The sequence below is a fragment of the Scyliorhinus canicula genome, chromosome 18 (assembly GCF_902713615.1).
Source record: "Scyliorhinus canicula chromosome 18, sScyCan1.1, whole genome shotgun sequence".
Classification (NCBI taxonomy): domain Eukaryota; kingdom Metazoa; phylum Chordata; class Chondrichthyes; order Carcharhiniformes; family Scyliorhinidae; genus Scyliorhinus; species Scyliorhinus canicula.
The window spans coordinates 23,321,798-23,340,087 of record NC_052163.1 but is presented as its reverse complement, the minus strand read 5'-3'; the positions used below and the strand labels follow the sequence as shown (position 1 = coordinate 23,340,087).

At 45.9% G+C, this 18,290-nt stretch overlaps 1 protein-coding gene across 4 annotated transcripts in view; it reads left to right on the top strand.

The window, feature by feature from the left end:
* card14 (caspase recruitment domain family, member 14) overlaps positions 1-18,290 on the top strand; it is a 98,428-nt gene that overhangs the window by 24,841 nt on the left and 55,297 nt on the right. For all 4 annotated transcript variants that reach the window (XM_038777726.1, XM_038777727.1, XM_038777729.1 and 1 more), the window contains exons 3-5: positions 6,171-6,393; positions 7,297-7,434; positions 15,576-15,901. In XM_038777726.1, the coding sequence (XP_038633654.1) occupies positions 6,183-6,393; positions 7,297-7,434; positions 15,576-15,901 (675 nt within the window). In that variant the 5' untranslated portion in view covers positions 6,171-6,182. The remainder of the gene's footprint in view (positions 1-6,170; positions 6,394-7,296; positions 7,435-15,575; positions 15,902-18,290) is intronic.

Here is an 18,290-nt window from a genome sequence, read left to right as displayed (position 1 = left end):
CCAAGGATACCGTCACTGCGGGACCAGCCCCTGGCTTTGGAAGGGACCACTATTAATTCAATTCCTGCAGATGGGTTGAATGCCGTGTAGGGAGGGAGGAGAGCATTTAAGGTGAAGGTTTCAGGAAAGAAAAATCAGGAGAGCTTTGGTGTATCGAGTCTGGCCGTCAGAGATGGATTTCAAGCCCAAGGACATGGCGTATTATTAAAGAGAAGGACAGAAAGCATGGAGAAACCCAGGAAAAGTATCGGCACTTAAGGTAAAGCGGTAATCTTGAAACATGGTAACCAAACCATTGACTACCTTTGAAACAGCTTACTGGTACAAATTACACATCGACAATCTGAATAGAGAATGGAAACTGAGGATGCACATGCATTTCACACACATATATGTTGGACCTGTCTCTACCAAAAGCATCCTAGTCTGTGTCTTCACATCCAGGCTCTGACATTAGCTTCTGTACAATCGGTCTCTTAATCCAAGTTATTGATATTGATTGTAAATAGTTAAGGGCCCAGCACTGATTCCCCCCTGGCATACCACTAGTTACAGCTTGCCGATCAGAAAAACACCCATTTATTCCTACTCTCTGTCAATTACAACTCATTCAACAAGGTGCAACTTTCACAAGGGTCTATACAGCCAAACCAGTACCATAAGAGTGGAAGTTGACGGGCTGGGAAATCTTCAACATTCACCCTAAAGGGATGCATGGAATCACTGAAACATATGAATTTCCATGTTTATCTGCACATGTACAGACTCCAGAAGTAGCTTTTCAGAGGGTAATTACAGTGAATGCTGACAGTTTCAGCAACATTTCTACCACAACACCCAGGCCAATAACTCTAAAATGTTAATGGACCCTTGGCCAGTAACTTGTACTGTGTACCAAAGGTGATATCATGAATATCAAACAAGCTAGCAGATAGAGCTAGTAATAATGCTAGCATGGCAACCGTTTGTATTTACCAGTTTTGGTTTCGATTGAGCCATCCCTCAGAATTCTTTTTAGCTTCAGAGGTTGCCATAGAACTACCAACCAGAGCCTATCACTCCTACCTCCTTTTTTCTCTTTTATTTCCCTTTCAGTTCCTTCTCCCCTGGCTCCTCCTTCTCATGTTACTTAATTATGCATCATTTTATTTCCCTCTTCTCAGGTACTTTTCCCCACTACCCGCCCTTCATCCCCAAATATGCCTACCCTAAGCATTCAACATTCGTCATCTTATTTCTCTGCTGCAATCAGAGGTTTGACCGGGTTAGATAAACCCACAGCTTACCTTTGTGTTTTTCTTGCCATTCTCCAAAGGGCCCATAGAATTTCGACACTAAGGGGCAATTTATCACGGCCAGTCCTCTTAATCGGCCCATCTTTGGACTGTGGGAGGAAACCGGAGTGCCCAGAGGAAACCCACGCAGACACGGGGAGAACGTGCAAATTCCACACAGTCAGCCAAGGCCGGAATTGAACCCGGGTCCTTGATGCTGTGAGGCAGCAGTGCTAAACACTGTGCCACCTTGCTGCCCATATGGATACCTTCTTATGAGCAACTCCAACTGTCCTATCCTCTCTTGCCAGCTACCTCACCCAGCATATCTGCCAAAGGCTGGTCTAACTAACCTCCTTTCCATCGCACTTAGCCCTCCCATTAGTGATCCCATGACAAGGATAGCACGATGGCACAGTGGTTAGCACTGCTGCCTCATAGTGCCAGGGATCCGGGTTCAGTTCAGGCCTTGACTGTTTGTTTGAATGGTGTTTGTACATTCTCGCCGTGTCTGCGTGGGTTTCCTCCGTTTCGGATGCTCTGGTTTCCTTCCACAGTCCAAAGATGTGCAGGTTAGGATTGGGGTTGACCATGCTAAATTGCCCTCTAGTGTCCAAACATGGACAGGTTAACGACAGTTACGAGGATAGGGTGGGGGAGTGGGCTTAGGTTGTCTGTTCTTTCAGAGGGTCGATGCAGACTCGATAGGCTGAATGGTCTCCTTCTGTACTGCAGGGATTCTATGGATCTATGGACTCTGTGAGTAGATCAATAATCTGCGCCAACCATCTTTCAGAATAGCTGTCCATTTACGAGCTTCCTGATCCCCCTGCATTGTTGTGCCTTCCACCATTTACTTCATCCAAAACTGTTGTGATGGCGATTTGACCTTTTTGGCTGAAATCTTAGTCCGTCCCTTTATTTCTCTAGTATCTTCTTCTCCACCAAATGCCTCCCATCTCATTTCTCATTTCTCCTTTAAAATCCTTGTGTTCTACTGATCACCAAAGCACCATTGTGAGTTTCTCTCTGCGATATCATCGTTTTACTACTTCCGTCGTCTTTAGAACTGATCTTCTCATCCTTGATGGTTTCCACCATCGTCTTAACCCACTTTGCCCTCTCTCCCCACAGCTCACTAGCTTCCTGTCCTTCTTTATCCTCCCCTGCCAAAACTGTGCAATGTTCATGATTATTCTCAAATTTAAAACTAGCCCCAGCTTATTTCTCCTACCAAATATCTTCTTAAACCCATCTTCCGTGCTCCCTCCATCCTCGCCTCCAAAAATAAACATGAGGACCTCATAGACCTAGTGGTCACTAAGATTGAGACCTGCCATTTATCTGCCCCTGCTGCATTCCTTTCTTGGCCTAGTTCTTATCTCCTCTTCTCTAGTTTCTCTCCTATCTATCCTTGTGCCCTTTCCAAGTTCACCTTGGTCACGTGCTATAATGTGAGACTACTTGACTTTATTCTCACTGACTGCTGGGAATTTCCTTTCTGCTCCCCCATTTTAGCTGATATTATTAATGGTTCCTGCCCCTCAAATATTGCCCCTCTCCCTTTCAAATCCGCCATCATCTTTTTAAACAAAAAAGTTCCTTTGATCCTTCCATCTACAAACCAACGCCCCATCTACAAACAAGGTCTTTGAGCATGTCATCAACACCAAATTAAGTGTCCATCTTTTCTGCGGGTTTGGACCCTTCCAATTAGGTGTCCAACCCTGCCACGACATTGAAACAGCCCTTTTCAAAGTCATCAGTTACATTTTCTGTTACTTTGATAGTGTAGCACTATGCATCCTCATTCTTCTCTATCTCTCTACATTCTTCAACCCTCTTGTCTAGATCATCCTTCTTTACCAACCCCTCTTCTCCATTGTCCAGCTGAATGCATCTGTCCTCAACTCATTCCCTCCCTATCTATCCAGTCATAGCCAGAGAATCTCATGGTTTCTCTTCTCCTTTCCACACTGTTACTTCTGGCGACCTCAAGGATCCATCCTTGGCTCCCTCCTAGTTTTCATCTGCGTGCTGCACCTCGGTGACATCATCCAAAAGCATGATGTCAGGGTCCCCATGTGCATGGACAATACTCAACTCTCCCACACCACTACTTCCCTCAGCCTCTCCACTGCCTTTGTGTTGCCATGTTACTTTGGCCTCCACCACATTCTCTTTTCTCACCGCTGTTCACAATACCATCACATCAGTATCCTATTTGGAAGAGCTGAGCTTCGGTCACCATATCCTCTCCATCTTAAAAATGCTTATTCCCATGTCCATAACATTCCGGCACCTGGTACGGGAATCGAACCGTGCTGCTGGCCTGCTTGGTCTGCTTTAAAAGCCAGCGATTTAGCCTAGTGAGCTAAACCAGCCCAGAGTCCAATGGAGCGGATTCTGCCCCAGTTACGTTGTGTGGGTTCCGAAGCCACAACCCACAAACAACCATGCACGTGCAAACGTCGACTTTGCAACTCTTCAAGGTCAGTGAAAAGACCCTTGGGAAACGTAACTTTAATGGGAGGTAAAAAGACATTCGGAAAAAACGAAGAAGTCGATCTTCATTTCACCAATGGCAAAATCAGACACAGGTGCAAAAATTACACATTTCACCTTCTGCCACTGCTTCATATGTCTGCAAGCTGTGACAAGTTTTGCCTTTTTTCCAAGCAGTCAGTAATCATCCAGATGAATATGAAAATGTTATCACAAATCATATGTATAGTTCATCGAATGATAAGTACAGTCATCGTTTCCATCATCTGCTCTGATCATACCCCCACCCAGCTCCTGGCGTGTAGTAACAATGTCCTGACTCATCCAGATTGATGACTAATAAGAAACTGCAGTAAAATGACAAGCCAAATGCATACATAATTAGTCTGAAACTCCGCCACATAAATATTTTTCTGTTATCCAGACATGACTCTTATATACATATGTCTAATTAGTTGATGGCCCATGGCACTGTCACCGTGAGTTAGTACTTTTATAACAATGAGTTATCATGTCACGTCACATTTACCAGGGAAATTAATTCATCAGCAGTGGAGGTGGTTTTGGTATTGGGCAGCATTGGAAAGGAGCCTGGGGCGCTTCCAGTGCCGAGAAAGACCCTACTATTAAACGGGATACTGTTCTTTTTGCAGGTCTCAGCGGGAAGGCCCAGCCGAGGCCGCACTTACCTTCATTTCCTGCACTGAGGTGCTCCACTCACCAGTGCAGCAAGAGATCGGAGCACCCCCATCTCTTGGTCCCCCAATGTGACACCTGGGTCCTCCCAATGCCCCAATTTACCGAGTAGAGCATCCTTGAGCTCCCCTCACAAGGACAGGGCATCCCTGGGCCTAATCCCTGGCATGAGCAAGATGCTACTTGGGAACTTTGACACTGCCAACTTGGCACCTTGGCAGTTCCCCTGCCAGACTGGCAGTGCTATTGGACACTCTGACAGTGCCAGGGTGGCACCCACGTGACAGTGCCAGGGTGGCACCCAGGTGAGAGTGTCAAGGTGGCACCTGGGTTGTATTGCCCTGGTGCCCAAGTGGCAGTGCCTAGGTGTCCATGTGGCATCAGCAGTGTCAGGGTACCACCCTGCCCAGAGGCTGACCACCCTGGGGCCTCCAATCGCCTGGGAGACCCCCCCCCCCCCCCCCCCCCCCCCCCCCCCGCCACCGCCCCATGGCCATTAGATCGCACCCTCGGATTTGGAAATGCACACAAAGGGATCTTAGTACTTTCAAGTGTCGACGAGCACTGCACCTCACGGAACATTTTACGTAGATCCTAGGGTCTGAGGTCACTCGGACAGGAGTCTGAATTAGGTGTTCCATTAATTTCTTGTTGCTTTCCATTGGCATGTTTATGGCCATTTTTCCTGTTTTTGATCCATGTTTCCTACCTTTTTAATTCTGATTTACTGCTTTTGAAACTTTGAGCCAATGATGAAATAGTGTTGAGTAAAGTGAGACTATGGAAAATGTTATATGTAGCACCCAATATCAGGGGAAGAGATTCTGTTCTCTTTGTCTCCTTGCACACTGTGATTACCTCCCCACCTGACAACTGAATCATTACAGACAGACATAGAAGACGGAGAGACTAGGAACTGGCACGATTCCTTAAGGATTCCAGCGTATAAGATAAGCTCCTATTTATTGAGACGCAATATTTACAATCTCTGGGGAGATGATATATCCATCTCAGCAGCTCACCTGATGTGCCACAAAAGCCCACATCTGGGACGTCTTGTTTGCTGCACCCAATTAACTGAGTGGTTAAAGTATACCCACTTGAGCCAGAGTTCCTCATGACCCCCCCCCCCCCCCCCCCCCCCCCCCATTTATAGAATGCAGATTCTGCTGAATACCAATCGCTGCCATACGCCTAATCACACTGCTCCTTCCCCCAAGCTAATGCTACCTACATACTTTCCTGATCCGTTCGTTTCCCAGTTGCCCCCAGTCCTTCCTCGCCTGCGGTCCTTAACAAACATTAGCCACAAACCAATCCTAACTCATGCTTCACTGCAATCTATTGATCTCTGTTGCTCACTAACCTGATGGAAGTGAGGCCTGAGGCACAATATCATCATTTATTTTCAGGGGGGAAATAATGGCAGAGTTGCCACCGGACTAGTAATTCAGAGGCCCATGCAAGCTAATAGTTCTGCGATTATATGTTCTGCGTCTACATATAAAATAGCAGCTATTCAATGTCACACAGTGTGATACCTGTAGTACTGAAAGTACCGATCACAGCACTACCTCCAACAATAACAGATCATTCTAAGTTTTCAATGAAACCCATGCTTCACATGCCAAGTATAGTATGTAATGAATGCATATGTGTTTGTAGATCTATAATCTTTAACTTTTCCTTTTCTAGTCTTGATTCATCATGGATGTAGTAGCCTCAGATGACAAGGAAATAAAGGACCTAGATGAGGATTCAATCTGGGACCTGATTGAGAGCCAGCGCCACATAATCACCACCAAGGTTCGGCCCTGCCACGTCACACCCTTCTTGCGTCAGTGCCATGTCATTGGGGAGACAGATGAGGAAGAGATTCTTTTTGCTCCTCACCTTAAACACCGGTGTATGAGAACCGGTAAGTGCGCATTTCTGAAAATTGTGCTGATGTGGACTGGGGGGGGGGCGGGGGGGGTATAAAAAAAACTAAATTAGCTTTACTTGCTCGGGAGCAGAATACTTTCCATTTCATCAAGCACTTTTAGGTTAGATGTGGCATAGTTAGATACATTAGTGAGGCACTTTTCATGTCAGCCATCCTTCAGTTTCTCTGAGTGCAACTGGCAATTTAGTGCCAAGTTACAGCCAATTATGTGCTGTTTTGAGGCTGCCAAAATCTCATTCTACAGAGAGATTTGCGGCTAATACACAGTCTGAGCGGGAGTTAAAAACGTAGGCCCCAGATGTGAGGGGCCTTTGTTTATACCCAGCGCACAATCTGATCCTCTTGTTGCAAGTTTGTAGAAGGAAGTCTTTATTTGAAACGTTCTGCTGACCCAGCTATGTATTCTGGCTCTGATGAAATAACTTGAGACCTGCTTTTATTCTGCGGCCCTATTGCGCTTTTTCCGCAATTCAGGTTGTCAATCCCGCATTTAACAGATCACTGATAGGAAGGCTGAATGGCCTTTTCTCATTCCGGATTCCATGTTCTAAATTCACGGAATGATCCATCAGGTTTCGCTGGAAACAAGCCAGGAATGGAAAACTGATGTCCACCCCCCCCCCTTCCGAAACCACAAACATTAGGATCAGTCACAGTGCCTGTACCATTGGCCTGTCTGAGGTCAGCTAACCAGTGGGATAAAAATCATTGATCTATGGGAGGAGCAAAGTCAAGTCATTTGAAATGGCGGCACTTTTATTTTTGAGCTTATTTTTACTATTATTGAATATTGGTCCTTCAACTAGTCACTAGTTGGAAAATGAATTCATTAGCCTAGGCAGTTAAAGATCATTAATGTGTTAATTTTATCTCCAGGGTATATGCTCGATCTCTTAAGAACTCGGGGAAAGAAAGGAGGTGTTGCCTTTCTGGAGTCTTTAGGGTTTTATAATCCTGAAATTTATACATTAATAACCGGCAAGGAACCCACCAGAGATTGTAGCAGCATACTCGGTAAGGTTCATTTCTTAAGCACATTCCTCTTTATCATGTTAGTTATTCCCATTGCCCACTCTTGCAATTAGACCATGCAATAACTGTGAGAGGGTATTATGATCTTCCATTGAATTTCCACTGACATTTTTCTGAACCAACTTCTATGTGGAACACAAGAATTGCTCTGTATGTCTCTCTCTCTCTCTCATCTTATCTGACTGCTGGCAAGAATGTGACACTGGAAGATCCCACTGAGGTGAGGGGCTGGCAAATTCCAGCCTTAGTGTCAGCTAGGCTCAGTGAGCAGCACTGTTGCCTCTGAGTCACAAAGTTCCTGGTTCAAGTCCCACCGCAGGTCATGAACACATAAAATCAAGGCTAACTCTCCAGTGCAGTACTGAGGAAACATTGCACTGGTGAAGGTAGAATTATAGAATCCCTACTGTGCAGAAGGAGGCCATTCGGCCCATTGAGTTTGCACCGACCCTCAGAAAGAGCATCCTCGGGCAGCACGGCGGCACAGTGGTTAGCATTGCTGCCTCACGGCGCCGAGGACCCAGGTTCGATCCCGGCTCTGGGTCACTGTCCGTGTGGAATTTACACATTCTCCCCGTGTTTGCGTGGGTTTCACCCCCATAACCCAAAAAAGATGCGCAGGATAGGTGGATTGGCTACGTTAAATTGCCCCTTAATTGGAAAAAATGAATTGGGTACTCTAAATTTTTTTTTAAAAGAAAGAGCATCCTACCCAGCCCTATCCGCACAATGCCACCTAACCTTTGGACACTAAGGGGCAATTTAACATGTCCAATCCACCTAACTTGCACACCTTTGGACTGTGGGAGGAAACCAGAGCACCCGGAGGAAACCTATGCAGACATGGGGAGAACGTGCAAACTCCACGCAGACAGTCGGCCAAAGTCGGAATCGAGCCCAGGTCCCTGGCGCTGTGAGGCAGCAGTGCTAATCACCGTGCCGTCGGTGTTTTTGTCTTTTGGATGAGCTATTAATGTGAGGCCCCATCTGCCTGATTGGGTGGATGGGAATGATCCCATGGCTCAATTTTGAAGAAGAGCGCGGTAGCTAACCCTGGTGTCCTCGCAATAGAACAGATTATCTGCCCAATATCTTAATGCAGTTTGTGGCAGGTTGCTGTGTTCAAATTAGCTGCTGTGCTTCCTACGTTACCACAGTGAGTATTTCATTGCTGTAAAGGCCCTGATATATCTGGGGATTGAGGAAAGCACTATCTAAATGCGAGCCCTGTTTTGTGGAAGTACCATGCACCTGTCTGATATTCCAATATAATGACGGCTGTAATTAGCAATTCTGCTGACTCCTTGTTAACCCAAGTTCCATCGTCTGGTGCTGCAAGGTTCTGCAATCAGTAAGGTCACCGTGTAAATAAATGACTACTTGTTTTAATCCAACATAGTTTTTCTCTATTTATAAAGTACAAACAAATAATCACACAACATAGTGAGAAAATATTAGTAACAGTGCAGAAATAGGCCTGAGCTGCATTCTATTTCATGTTGTCATATGCAGATAGGCTCTATTCAAGAAAATAAATGAATTGGGTGGGGGGGGAATTCTAACATTTCACATTGATGGATACAATATAAAGGCCTGTGGCTTCCATGAAGCGGCAGTCTGAGTTGGATTGCCATTCCGTTTCGACCTAGTTATTTGGAAATGAAGTTGCTCCTTACTCACTGGGCAAGAACAGGGCCGTGCAGCAGGTGCCCAGGGCCTTGTGTTGAGGGTTAGGAAACCACGGTCTTCTTTTTTTACAGCACTAGCTGCCGTGAATTAAAGGTCCAGCCACTTTAAGAAGCTAGGGAGAAGCAACATTCGTAAGGTCAATGGGTAGAATTTGAGTGAGGGGGAGTCGGGCAGTTGGGGGGGGGGGGGGAGTCACGTGGTCAGGTGGTCAGTGGGGGGGGGTGGGAAAGGTGGTTGAGGGGATGGCAGTTCAAGTTTGGGGGGGAGGGAGAGTCGCTTAGTGGGGGGGGGTCCCACTGTAGTTTGGGGGTTAGTCTTGTGGGGGGGGGGTTAGTCTGGGATATCCCATGGAGGGTGGGGGGAGGCATGCTGTTGGGGTCAGAGGGGTAGAAGAGAGGGGGTGGTCAGTATTACAGTCAACCAGAAGTTAGAAGTGGTTTTAATTCTGTGAACCTTTTCTGGGTACCCATTACTGCAAGAATCATAGAATCCCTACAGTGCAGAAGGAGGCCATTTGGCCCATCGAGTCTGTACCGACCCTTCGAACGGTCACCAAACCTAGGCCCAAACCCCCGCCCTATCCCTGTATTCCCACCCAATTATTGGACACTTGGGATAATTTAGCATGACAAATCCACCTAACCTTCACATCTTTGGACTGTGGGAGGAAATTGGAGCACCCGGAGGAAACCCACACAGACACGGGGAGAATGTGCAGACTCCATACAGACACCCGAGGTCGCAATCGAGCCCAGGTCACTGGCGGTGAGAGGCAGCAGTGATAACCACTGTGCAACCGTGCCGCATAACACTGAACCAAGCAAAGTTTGTGATTTATATCTTACTTTATGATGGTTCCCCTTGCAGGCCAGTTGAACAATAAGCTCCCGGGAAATTGTCAGGCAATTCTTTACCTGGGATGGGTTCGCCAGCGCATCTTTGGGGTACTTCCCAGTTATGATGCCTGGAGCTTGGAAATTGTAGGCCATTGTGTTTGCCTGATTCACTTTTGAAAAATGTTTTTATTCGCTCTTGGGATGTGGGCAGCGCTGGCTGGGCCAGGGTTTGGTTTTGTTTTTTAAATAATTTTTATTAAGATTTTTCCAAAATATAAACATCACAACAATATTAACAGAACAACCACGGTAAAAACCCAAGAACAACACCCACCCAACTTCAAAAACAACTGCAAATAAAACAAAAAACAAAAAAACACCCAAACAACAAAAGGGAAAGAGATAACACCCGCCACATCCCACAAACCCATGTACACAGTTCTCCCTCCCACCGAACCAAACCCCCCCCCCCCCCCCCCGGGCCTATTTCCCTACCGTTCCGCCAGGAAGTCCAGGAAAGGCTGCCACCGCCTAAAGAACCCTTGTACTGATCCCCTCAGGGCAAATTTCACCTTCTTCAATTTAATGAACCCCGCCATATAATTGATCCAGGCCTCCACGCTTGGGGGCCTCGCATCCTTCCATTGGAGCAAGATCCACCGCCGGGCTACTAGGGATGCAAAGGCCAGAACACCGGCCTCTTTCGCCTCCTGCACTCCCGGCTCCACTGCAACCCCAGAAATTGCGAGTCCCCAGCCTGGCTTGACCCTGGATCCCACCACCCTCGACACCATCCTTACTACCCCCTTCCAAAACTTCCCCAGCGCTGGGCACGCCCAAAACATATGGGCGTGGTTCGCTGGGCTCCCCGAGCACCTAGCAAAACTGTCTTCACCCCCGAAAAACCTACTCATCCTCGTCCCAGTCATGTGGGCCCTATGCAGCACCTTGAACTGTATGTGGCTAAGCCTCGCACAGGAAGAGGAATTCACTCTCTCCAGGGCATCCACCCACGTTCCCTCCACAATCTCCTCACCCAGCTCCTCTTCCCATTTCCCCTTCAGTTCCTCCACCGAGGCCTCGTCTACCTCCTGTATTACCCGGTATGTGTCCGAAATCCTCCTTCCTCCAACCCACACCCCCGAGAGCACCTTGTCCCGTACCCCACGTGGGGGCAGCAAGGGGAACCTCTCCACCTGCTGCCTGACAAACGCCCTCACCTGCATGTACCTAAACATGTTCCCGGGGGGAGCCCAAACGAACTCCCCCAAGCTCGCGAACCTCCCCTCCACAAACAGGTGGGCCAGGGTTTGTTGACCACACACGACATTTCTATGGATCTGGAGTCACTGGTAGGCCAGACCAGACCAGGGTAAGCACAATCAACAATGGAGTCATGGTCATCATTAGACTTTTGATTCCAGATTTTTATTGAATTCAAATTTCACCATCTGCCAAGGTGGGATTCGCACCGGGGCCCCCAGCACATTACCCTGGGTCTCTGGATTAATCGTCAAATGACATTGCCTCCCCTAAAACATTGGCTCAGCTGAGACATTCTGGGAACGGCATCAGCCTGTACTTTCCAACAATTCGGCTGAACTCCATTTTCTAATTAATAAAGAACTGGTTATGTTCTGTTTGTACTTTGTAGTAATCTCATCATCCTACTTCCCTGATCCCAGTGACAGGGCTGCATGCACAAGCTAACATTGCCCCCTGCAGGTACCTTGTGTTACTCCAGCATTTTAGAGAACATGCTCAATGCAAATTCTTCACCAGATTTGAATCTCTCCTCACAAAGGATGGGCCATTTACAAATATCTTCCCTGTTGCCTAACAAAATATCTTGAAAAGCAGCCTGAAGATGAGATTGCCCTTTTGATGGGAGCTTAGTAAGTTGTTTATCAAACTGCACCAACAACCTCTCTGCTTTGTTTTAATAATAGTGGTCCCTTGTTAAGATGCAAAAACTCACTTTGGGATATTTATTTTCTCCCCTTTCGCCTGTTTCCTTCCTTGAACGTTATTAGCTCTTGCAGCGGTGTTGTTTCAAGTGGCCATTCATGACTTGTCTGCTGAGACAGCGAGGTCAGCAGACTGACTGACTAAAGCATTATTACTGAGCCAAATTCTGCTCTCACCCGGTATGCACACACATCCACTTATAGCGCAAGTCACTGAATAGAAATCAGGAGTGGGAACTCCCAGCAGATCTTCCCTCCATCGAGACCAATTATAACATTTTTAATGCTGCCTGGCTAAACTCTGCTAGCTCAGCAAACTGGCAATCACAAATAGACTTGGGAGAAAGATAACACCAGCTTTCTAATCCTAATTGCTCAGGGATGGAAGAATATTGCCAGGAAAAAGGAGGGGGCAAAAATTGTAATTTCGCTGCGCAGAGCATCTTTAAACATCTATTCAAAAGATGGGATAACTCTAATTTTGATAATATCTGGATAATCTCTTTCACTTGCATTTGCAAACTTATAAAAGTATATCCTTCCTCTCCTTTCTTCACACTACATGGACACACCCTTCTCTTTACTGCCTGGTTCTTTATGATGAGTTGTTGTGTCACAAAAGCAAATTAATAATCATCTTTTCAGGGCGGCACGGTGGTGCAGTGGTTAGCACTGTTGCGTCACGGCGCCCAGGACCCAGGTTCGATGCCGGCCCTGGGTCACTGTCCATGTGGCGTCTGCAAATGCTCCCCGTGTCTGCATGGGTCTCACCCTCGCAATCAAAAGATGTGCAGCGTAGGTGAATTGGCCACACTAAATTGTCCCTTAATTTGGAACAATACGAATTGGGTACTCTAAATTTATTTTTAAAAACAATCATCTTTTCACAAGTGTGTTTGTATTTACATCCCATCTTGACACACTTGCAAAGTTTTAGCTAAGTTACTTAGAAGCAGTTTACGGCAAAATTGAAATTATATTAAAATAAAAACAGAAGATGCTGGAAATACTCAGCAGATCAGGCAGCAAGAGTGGAGAGGGCAATAGAGAAAACATCTGAGGTTAAAGAGTTTGAGCTGTAACAGGTTTTAAGCAAGTACAAAGGCTGGGGGAGGTGAGAACCTATGATTTGGTGGATGGCAGGAAAGATTAAATAGCTAAAGGGACAGTGGTGAAAGACAAAAAGAGGTGGAGATAGGACAAGTGAAGAAACAAAAAACTGTGTCCAAAGTGAGTGTGAATGGCAACAGCAGAATCATTATCAATCTCTGCTGCCTGAAAAAACGGGGGCAGAGGTACGGGCAGAAATTTCAAAATTCATTGTGGAGTCCAGAAGGCTTCAAATTCCTAATCACTCCTCAACCTAACACTGAGCTTAATTGGAATAGTGTAAGAGCCCAAGAATAGAGCGTCAGGGTGGGAATGGGGCAGAGAATTCAAATGATAAGCAACTCGAAGCTTACGGTCTGCTTGCAGACTAAATGGAGATGTTCTGCAAAGCAATCACCCAACCTGCGTTTGGCCTCCTGGGTGTAGAGAACTCATCGTAAGTAGTGAATACAAAGAATCAAAGAACAAAGAAAAGTACAGCACAGGAACAGGCCCTTTGGTCCTCCAAGCCTGTGCCGACCATGCTGCCTGTCTAAACTAAAATCTTTGACACTTCCTGGGTCCGTATCCCTCTATTCCCATCCTATTCATGTATTTGTCAAGATGCCCTTTAAACGTCACTATCATCCCTGCTTCCACCACCTCCTCCGGCAGCGAATTCCAGGCACCCACTACCCTCTGTGTAAACAACTTACCTCGTACATCTCCTCTAAACCTTGCCCCTCGCACCTTAAACCTATGCCCCCAAGTAATTGACCCCTCTACCCTGGGAAAAAGCCTCTGACTATCCACTCTGTCTATGCCCCTAATATTTTGTAGGCCTCTATCAGGTCGCCCCTCAACCTCCGACGTTCCAGTGAGAACAAACTGAGTTTATTCAACCTCTCCTGATAGCTAATGCCCTCCATACCAGGCAACATCCTGGTAAATCTCTTCTGCACCCTCTCTAAAGCCTCCATATCCTTCTGGTAGTGTGGCGACCAGAATTGAACACTAAACGATATGCTAAATTGAGGGAAACACTGGAAAGAGTGTTTAGGGGCCTGGATTATGGGAAAGGAGAAGAGAGAAAAGCAGATGGTGTATCCACGTCTATTGTATGCAAAGGGAGTGGTGGGGTTGTTACGACCTCAATCGACTGCAGCTGTTCTTTCTTTTGAAACGGTTATCCTTGCCAATTCCATGAATGTTTAACTGTTTTTGTGGTGTGACCATAAAAGACACAATCATGCCGTTTTTTTTTGGAAAGGATAGTTTATTGAACATAACCCAGTCTCAGTAAAAATAGTAACTATTTGAATAATGCAAATAGTATCACTATTATCAGTGATAACAATATTCTATTCATCCATCAACACAACTGTTTTCCTAGCCTACAAATAGACTGGCCATTAAATGCAGTCTTGTAGATAGTACAAATCAACTTTCATTTTTAAAATTAGCCCGTAGCCATCATGCTTACATATTTATAAGAACTATGTTAAATGTGTCATAAACAATGCAAAAATGAGACAAAACTGCAGCTGCTGTAACAAATTGTAGACATCATAGCCAAGTATGACAATGGAATTTAAGCTCATAAAACAAATCCGGGGCGGGATTCTCTCAGCCCGGGGCTAGGCCGGAGAATCCCTGCGACCAGGCCATGACCCCCCCCCCGATGCCGGCACACGATTCTCGGGCATTGGTGCCGGCATAGTTGGCGCAGCGTCAGTCGCGAGTCGCTCTACGTGGCTGGCCCGCCGATTCTAGGCCCGGGATGGGCCAAGCGGCCGTAGTTAAAATGCTGAGTCCCGCCGCCGCCGTCCACACCTGCTCGGGTGGCGGCCTGTGGGGGGGTTCTCACCCCGGGGGGGGGGGGGGGGGGGGGGGGGGGGGGCTCCAATGCGGCCTGGCCCACGATCGGGCCCCAGTGATCGGCGGGCCGGCCACTCTGTCCCTTGGCCTCTTTTCCTACACGCCGGCCCCTCTACTCCTGCACCATGTGTCTGAGCCAGCGCGTTGAAGGGGGCCACCGCAAATGTACACATTGGCGCCAGCGCCACTGCGTATGCGCGGATTCCGCGGCGCACAGTTCACGCCGGAATCGGCAGCTGGAGCGGCGTGAACCGTTCCAGCGCCGTGCTGGCCCCCTGTAGGGGCCAGAATTTCTCCTGGCAGCGGGCCGTTCATGCCGTTGTAAAATGCGACGGCATTTACAACGGCGTGGACACTCTGCCGTGGGATGGGAGAATCCCGCCTCCGATTCTTAGATAATAATCATATTTCCAACTGCAATTCTGAAAGCCAAGTATTGTCATCATTCGATTTGAGGCCTGCAAAGTTCTTATTTCTTTGTTTATAGAGAGCCAATGCTTTGAACCCACACACATAGAGTATTGGTCACGTAGACATTCTGGTCATTGAGGTGTAGTATTTGGCAAGACTAGTACACATCACAGTTATACTCTAATGTAAAGCATTCTGACAACAAGCATTTAAGAAAGAACAAAATGACCCGGTCTACTTTGTTTTGTTGTAGTTGAGAAAGGAAATTTGGGTTTGATTCAATTTCTAATGAATGAAGTGATGAAGGCTCAGAAGTGGCTCGGGGAAGAGAAATGCCACAAACATCGGCTGCATGAGAAAGTGCAAAGTTTGGAAGAGCAAAACCAGAAACTGGTGACTGAGCTCAAGGGTCTGAAGGCAGCTGAAGCGAACCTGAGCAGGATTAAGGTGGACTGGAATCGTCACCACAATGAAATGATTCGTCTGAAGGAGGAGAATTATCAGATATTAATGCGGTATACAAACACCTTGCAGGAAAAAGAAATGTCTGTGACACGGAGCAGAGAGTTACATCAACAGGTACTGCTTTATTGTTCATTTGTCAATTGATTCAATTATATAATTCGCCTTTGGCTCTTAACGTTCTAACAGAGACGATGCTCAAACTGTGACTCCGCACCTTTTATCTCTGGTGAGTTGCAATAATGGGGCAATGGGGGTCAGTCTGTTTTCTTGATACTGTAGGCCAGTCATATATTATGTAGCAAATCTAGCCCACCAGACATTATGAAACACTAATCGACCTGTTTGGTTCAGGAATGAACCATATCACCAGCCTTGGGTGGAGCGGTTTCAGTAGGTACTGCCCTCTGCACAAAATATTAGATTTGGGAGATGATTAGATGAATAATCGCAAGTCGGCATGTGGGAGTACAGAACACTGAAGAGAAAGGAGAGATGGAGAGTTCTGCATGTTGGGCGATAGCAGTATTGGTTGTCCTGTCACAGAGCTGGCCAGCAGTGACTCAAATGAAGGAAGTTAACGCCATGCTCTTTGCTCTTTTGGTTTCTTGGAAACACCACGCTGGTGTTTTCTAATACCGAAGGATGAAGGCTCCAGCCGTCATCAGATTGAGCAACAGGAAGGCTCAGTGATGTAGGAAACTTTCTGCCAACACGCAACCGAAAGATAATCTAACCTCTGTTTATACCTCCCAGCATTGGATATGATTTGGAATGTGTTAGTGCAGCCTGTACTGTTTATAATTATTGACCAATATAAATAAATAGAAAAAGTACAAAACTGGGCTGCCAAACTCACTGCAAGCAATTACAGTAGACATAGCACTGGATTAAAATTCAGTCGACATTTGATTAATTCCTAACCCGGAAGAAAGTCATGTCAAAAGTGCTATTTAGTCATTCCATAACTCATATCTGAAACAATATATTTCCCAAATATTTAAAAATGAATAAAAGGTGGGACTGGTTTAGCACAGTGGGCTAAAAAGCTGGCTTGTAATGCAGAACATTGCCATCCCGGTAGCATTGTGGATAGCACAAATGCTTCACAGCTCCAGGGTCCCAGGTTCGATTCCGGCTTGGGTCACTGTCTGTGCGGAGTCTGCACATCCTCCCCGTGTGTGCATGGGTTTCCTCCGGGTGCTCCAGTTTCCTCCCACAGTCCAAAGATGTGCAGGTTATGTGGATTGGCCATGATAAATTGACCTTAGTGTCCAAAATTGCCCTTAGTGTTGGGTGGGGTTACTGGGTTATGGTGATAGGGTGGAGTTGTTGATCTTGGGTAGGGTGCTCTTTCCAAGAGCCGGTGCAGACTTGATGGGCCGAATGGCCTCCTTCTGCACTGTAAATTCTATGACATCAGCGCGGGTTCAATTCCCGTACCGGCCTCCCCGAACAGGCACCGGAATGTGGCGACTCGGGGCTTTTCACAGTAACTTCATTGAAGCCTACTTGTGACAATAAGCGATTATTATTATTATAAGCCGTCAATCAAAGGCATCGACATAGAGGCTTGAAGTGTATATTAAGATAAGCGAAGCATTTATCCTCTCTAAACTCTGAAATATTTTATAATAGGATGTCGTTGAAAAAACTGTTTTTGAAGAAATTTAACTTGCGTTGAAAGATTGTGCAGCTGTCAAACTACATAAAACCACGATTGCTTTCAGGTTGTTTGTGCAATGTTGAAAAGCTGTGTGCAATTACACAATTTGAGAAATAATTAGATATGAACAAGGAGACATGAAGCATAAAGGCTTTGCGGGTGTGATGCCCTCCCCTCCCCCAACATTTAATAAACTTTCCAAGAGGCTGTAGGTCATGAATTAGCCTCATCCCTCAGTGTCACATTTCTATTATCATATGATCAATCGATGCCACTAAAATCAATTGACTTAAATAAGGTGAACTTTTGCAACTGTGGACAAATAGGCAGTGAAAGCTCTTTTAATTTCTGCTTGCATATTTCTTATCACAGTGGTAAGGGCAGATGTGTCGATTTGGTGAGCATTTTTGTTCGTTTGCAATATTGATATTTTGCAAATTAGAAAGCTGCAACATTGGTCTCCATTCTGCCATTACTAATGGTCAATCCTTTTGTCCTTGTGGCCTGCCCTTAATTTCATTTTATATTTCACTGATAAATATTAAGATTGTATTTTAACAATTACATTTGGTAACTGACTGATCTCTACAACCTAATATAAGTGATTTGAATGAATTTACATTATTTGAATTTGTTTGTTTATTGTCATGTGTACCGAGGTACAGTGAAAAGTATTTTTCTGCGAGCAGCTCGAACAGATCATTTATTACATGAAAATAAAAGAAAATGAAAAGAAAATACATAATAAGGCAACACAAGGTACACAAAATAAATTTATAGACACTGGCATTGGGTGAAGCGTACAGGAGTGCAGTATTAATCAGGTCAGTCCATAAGAGG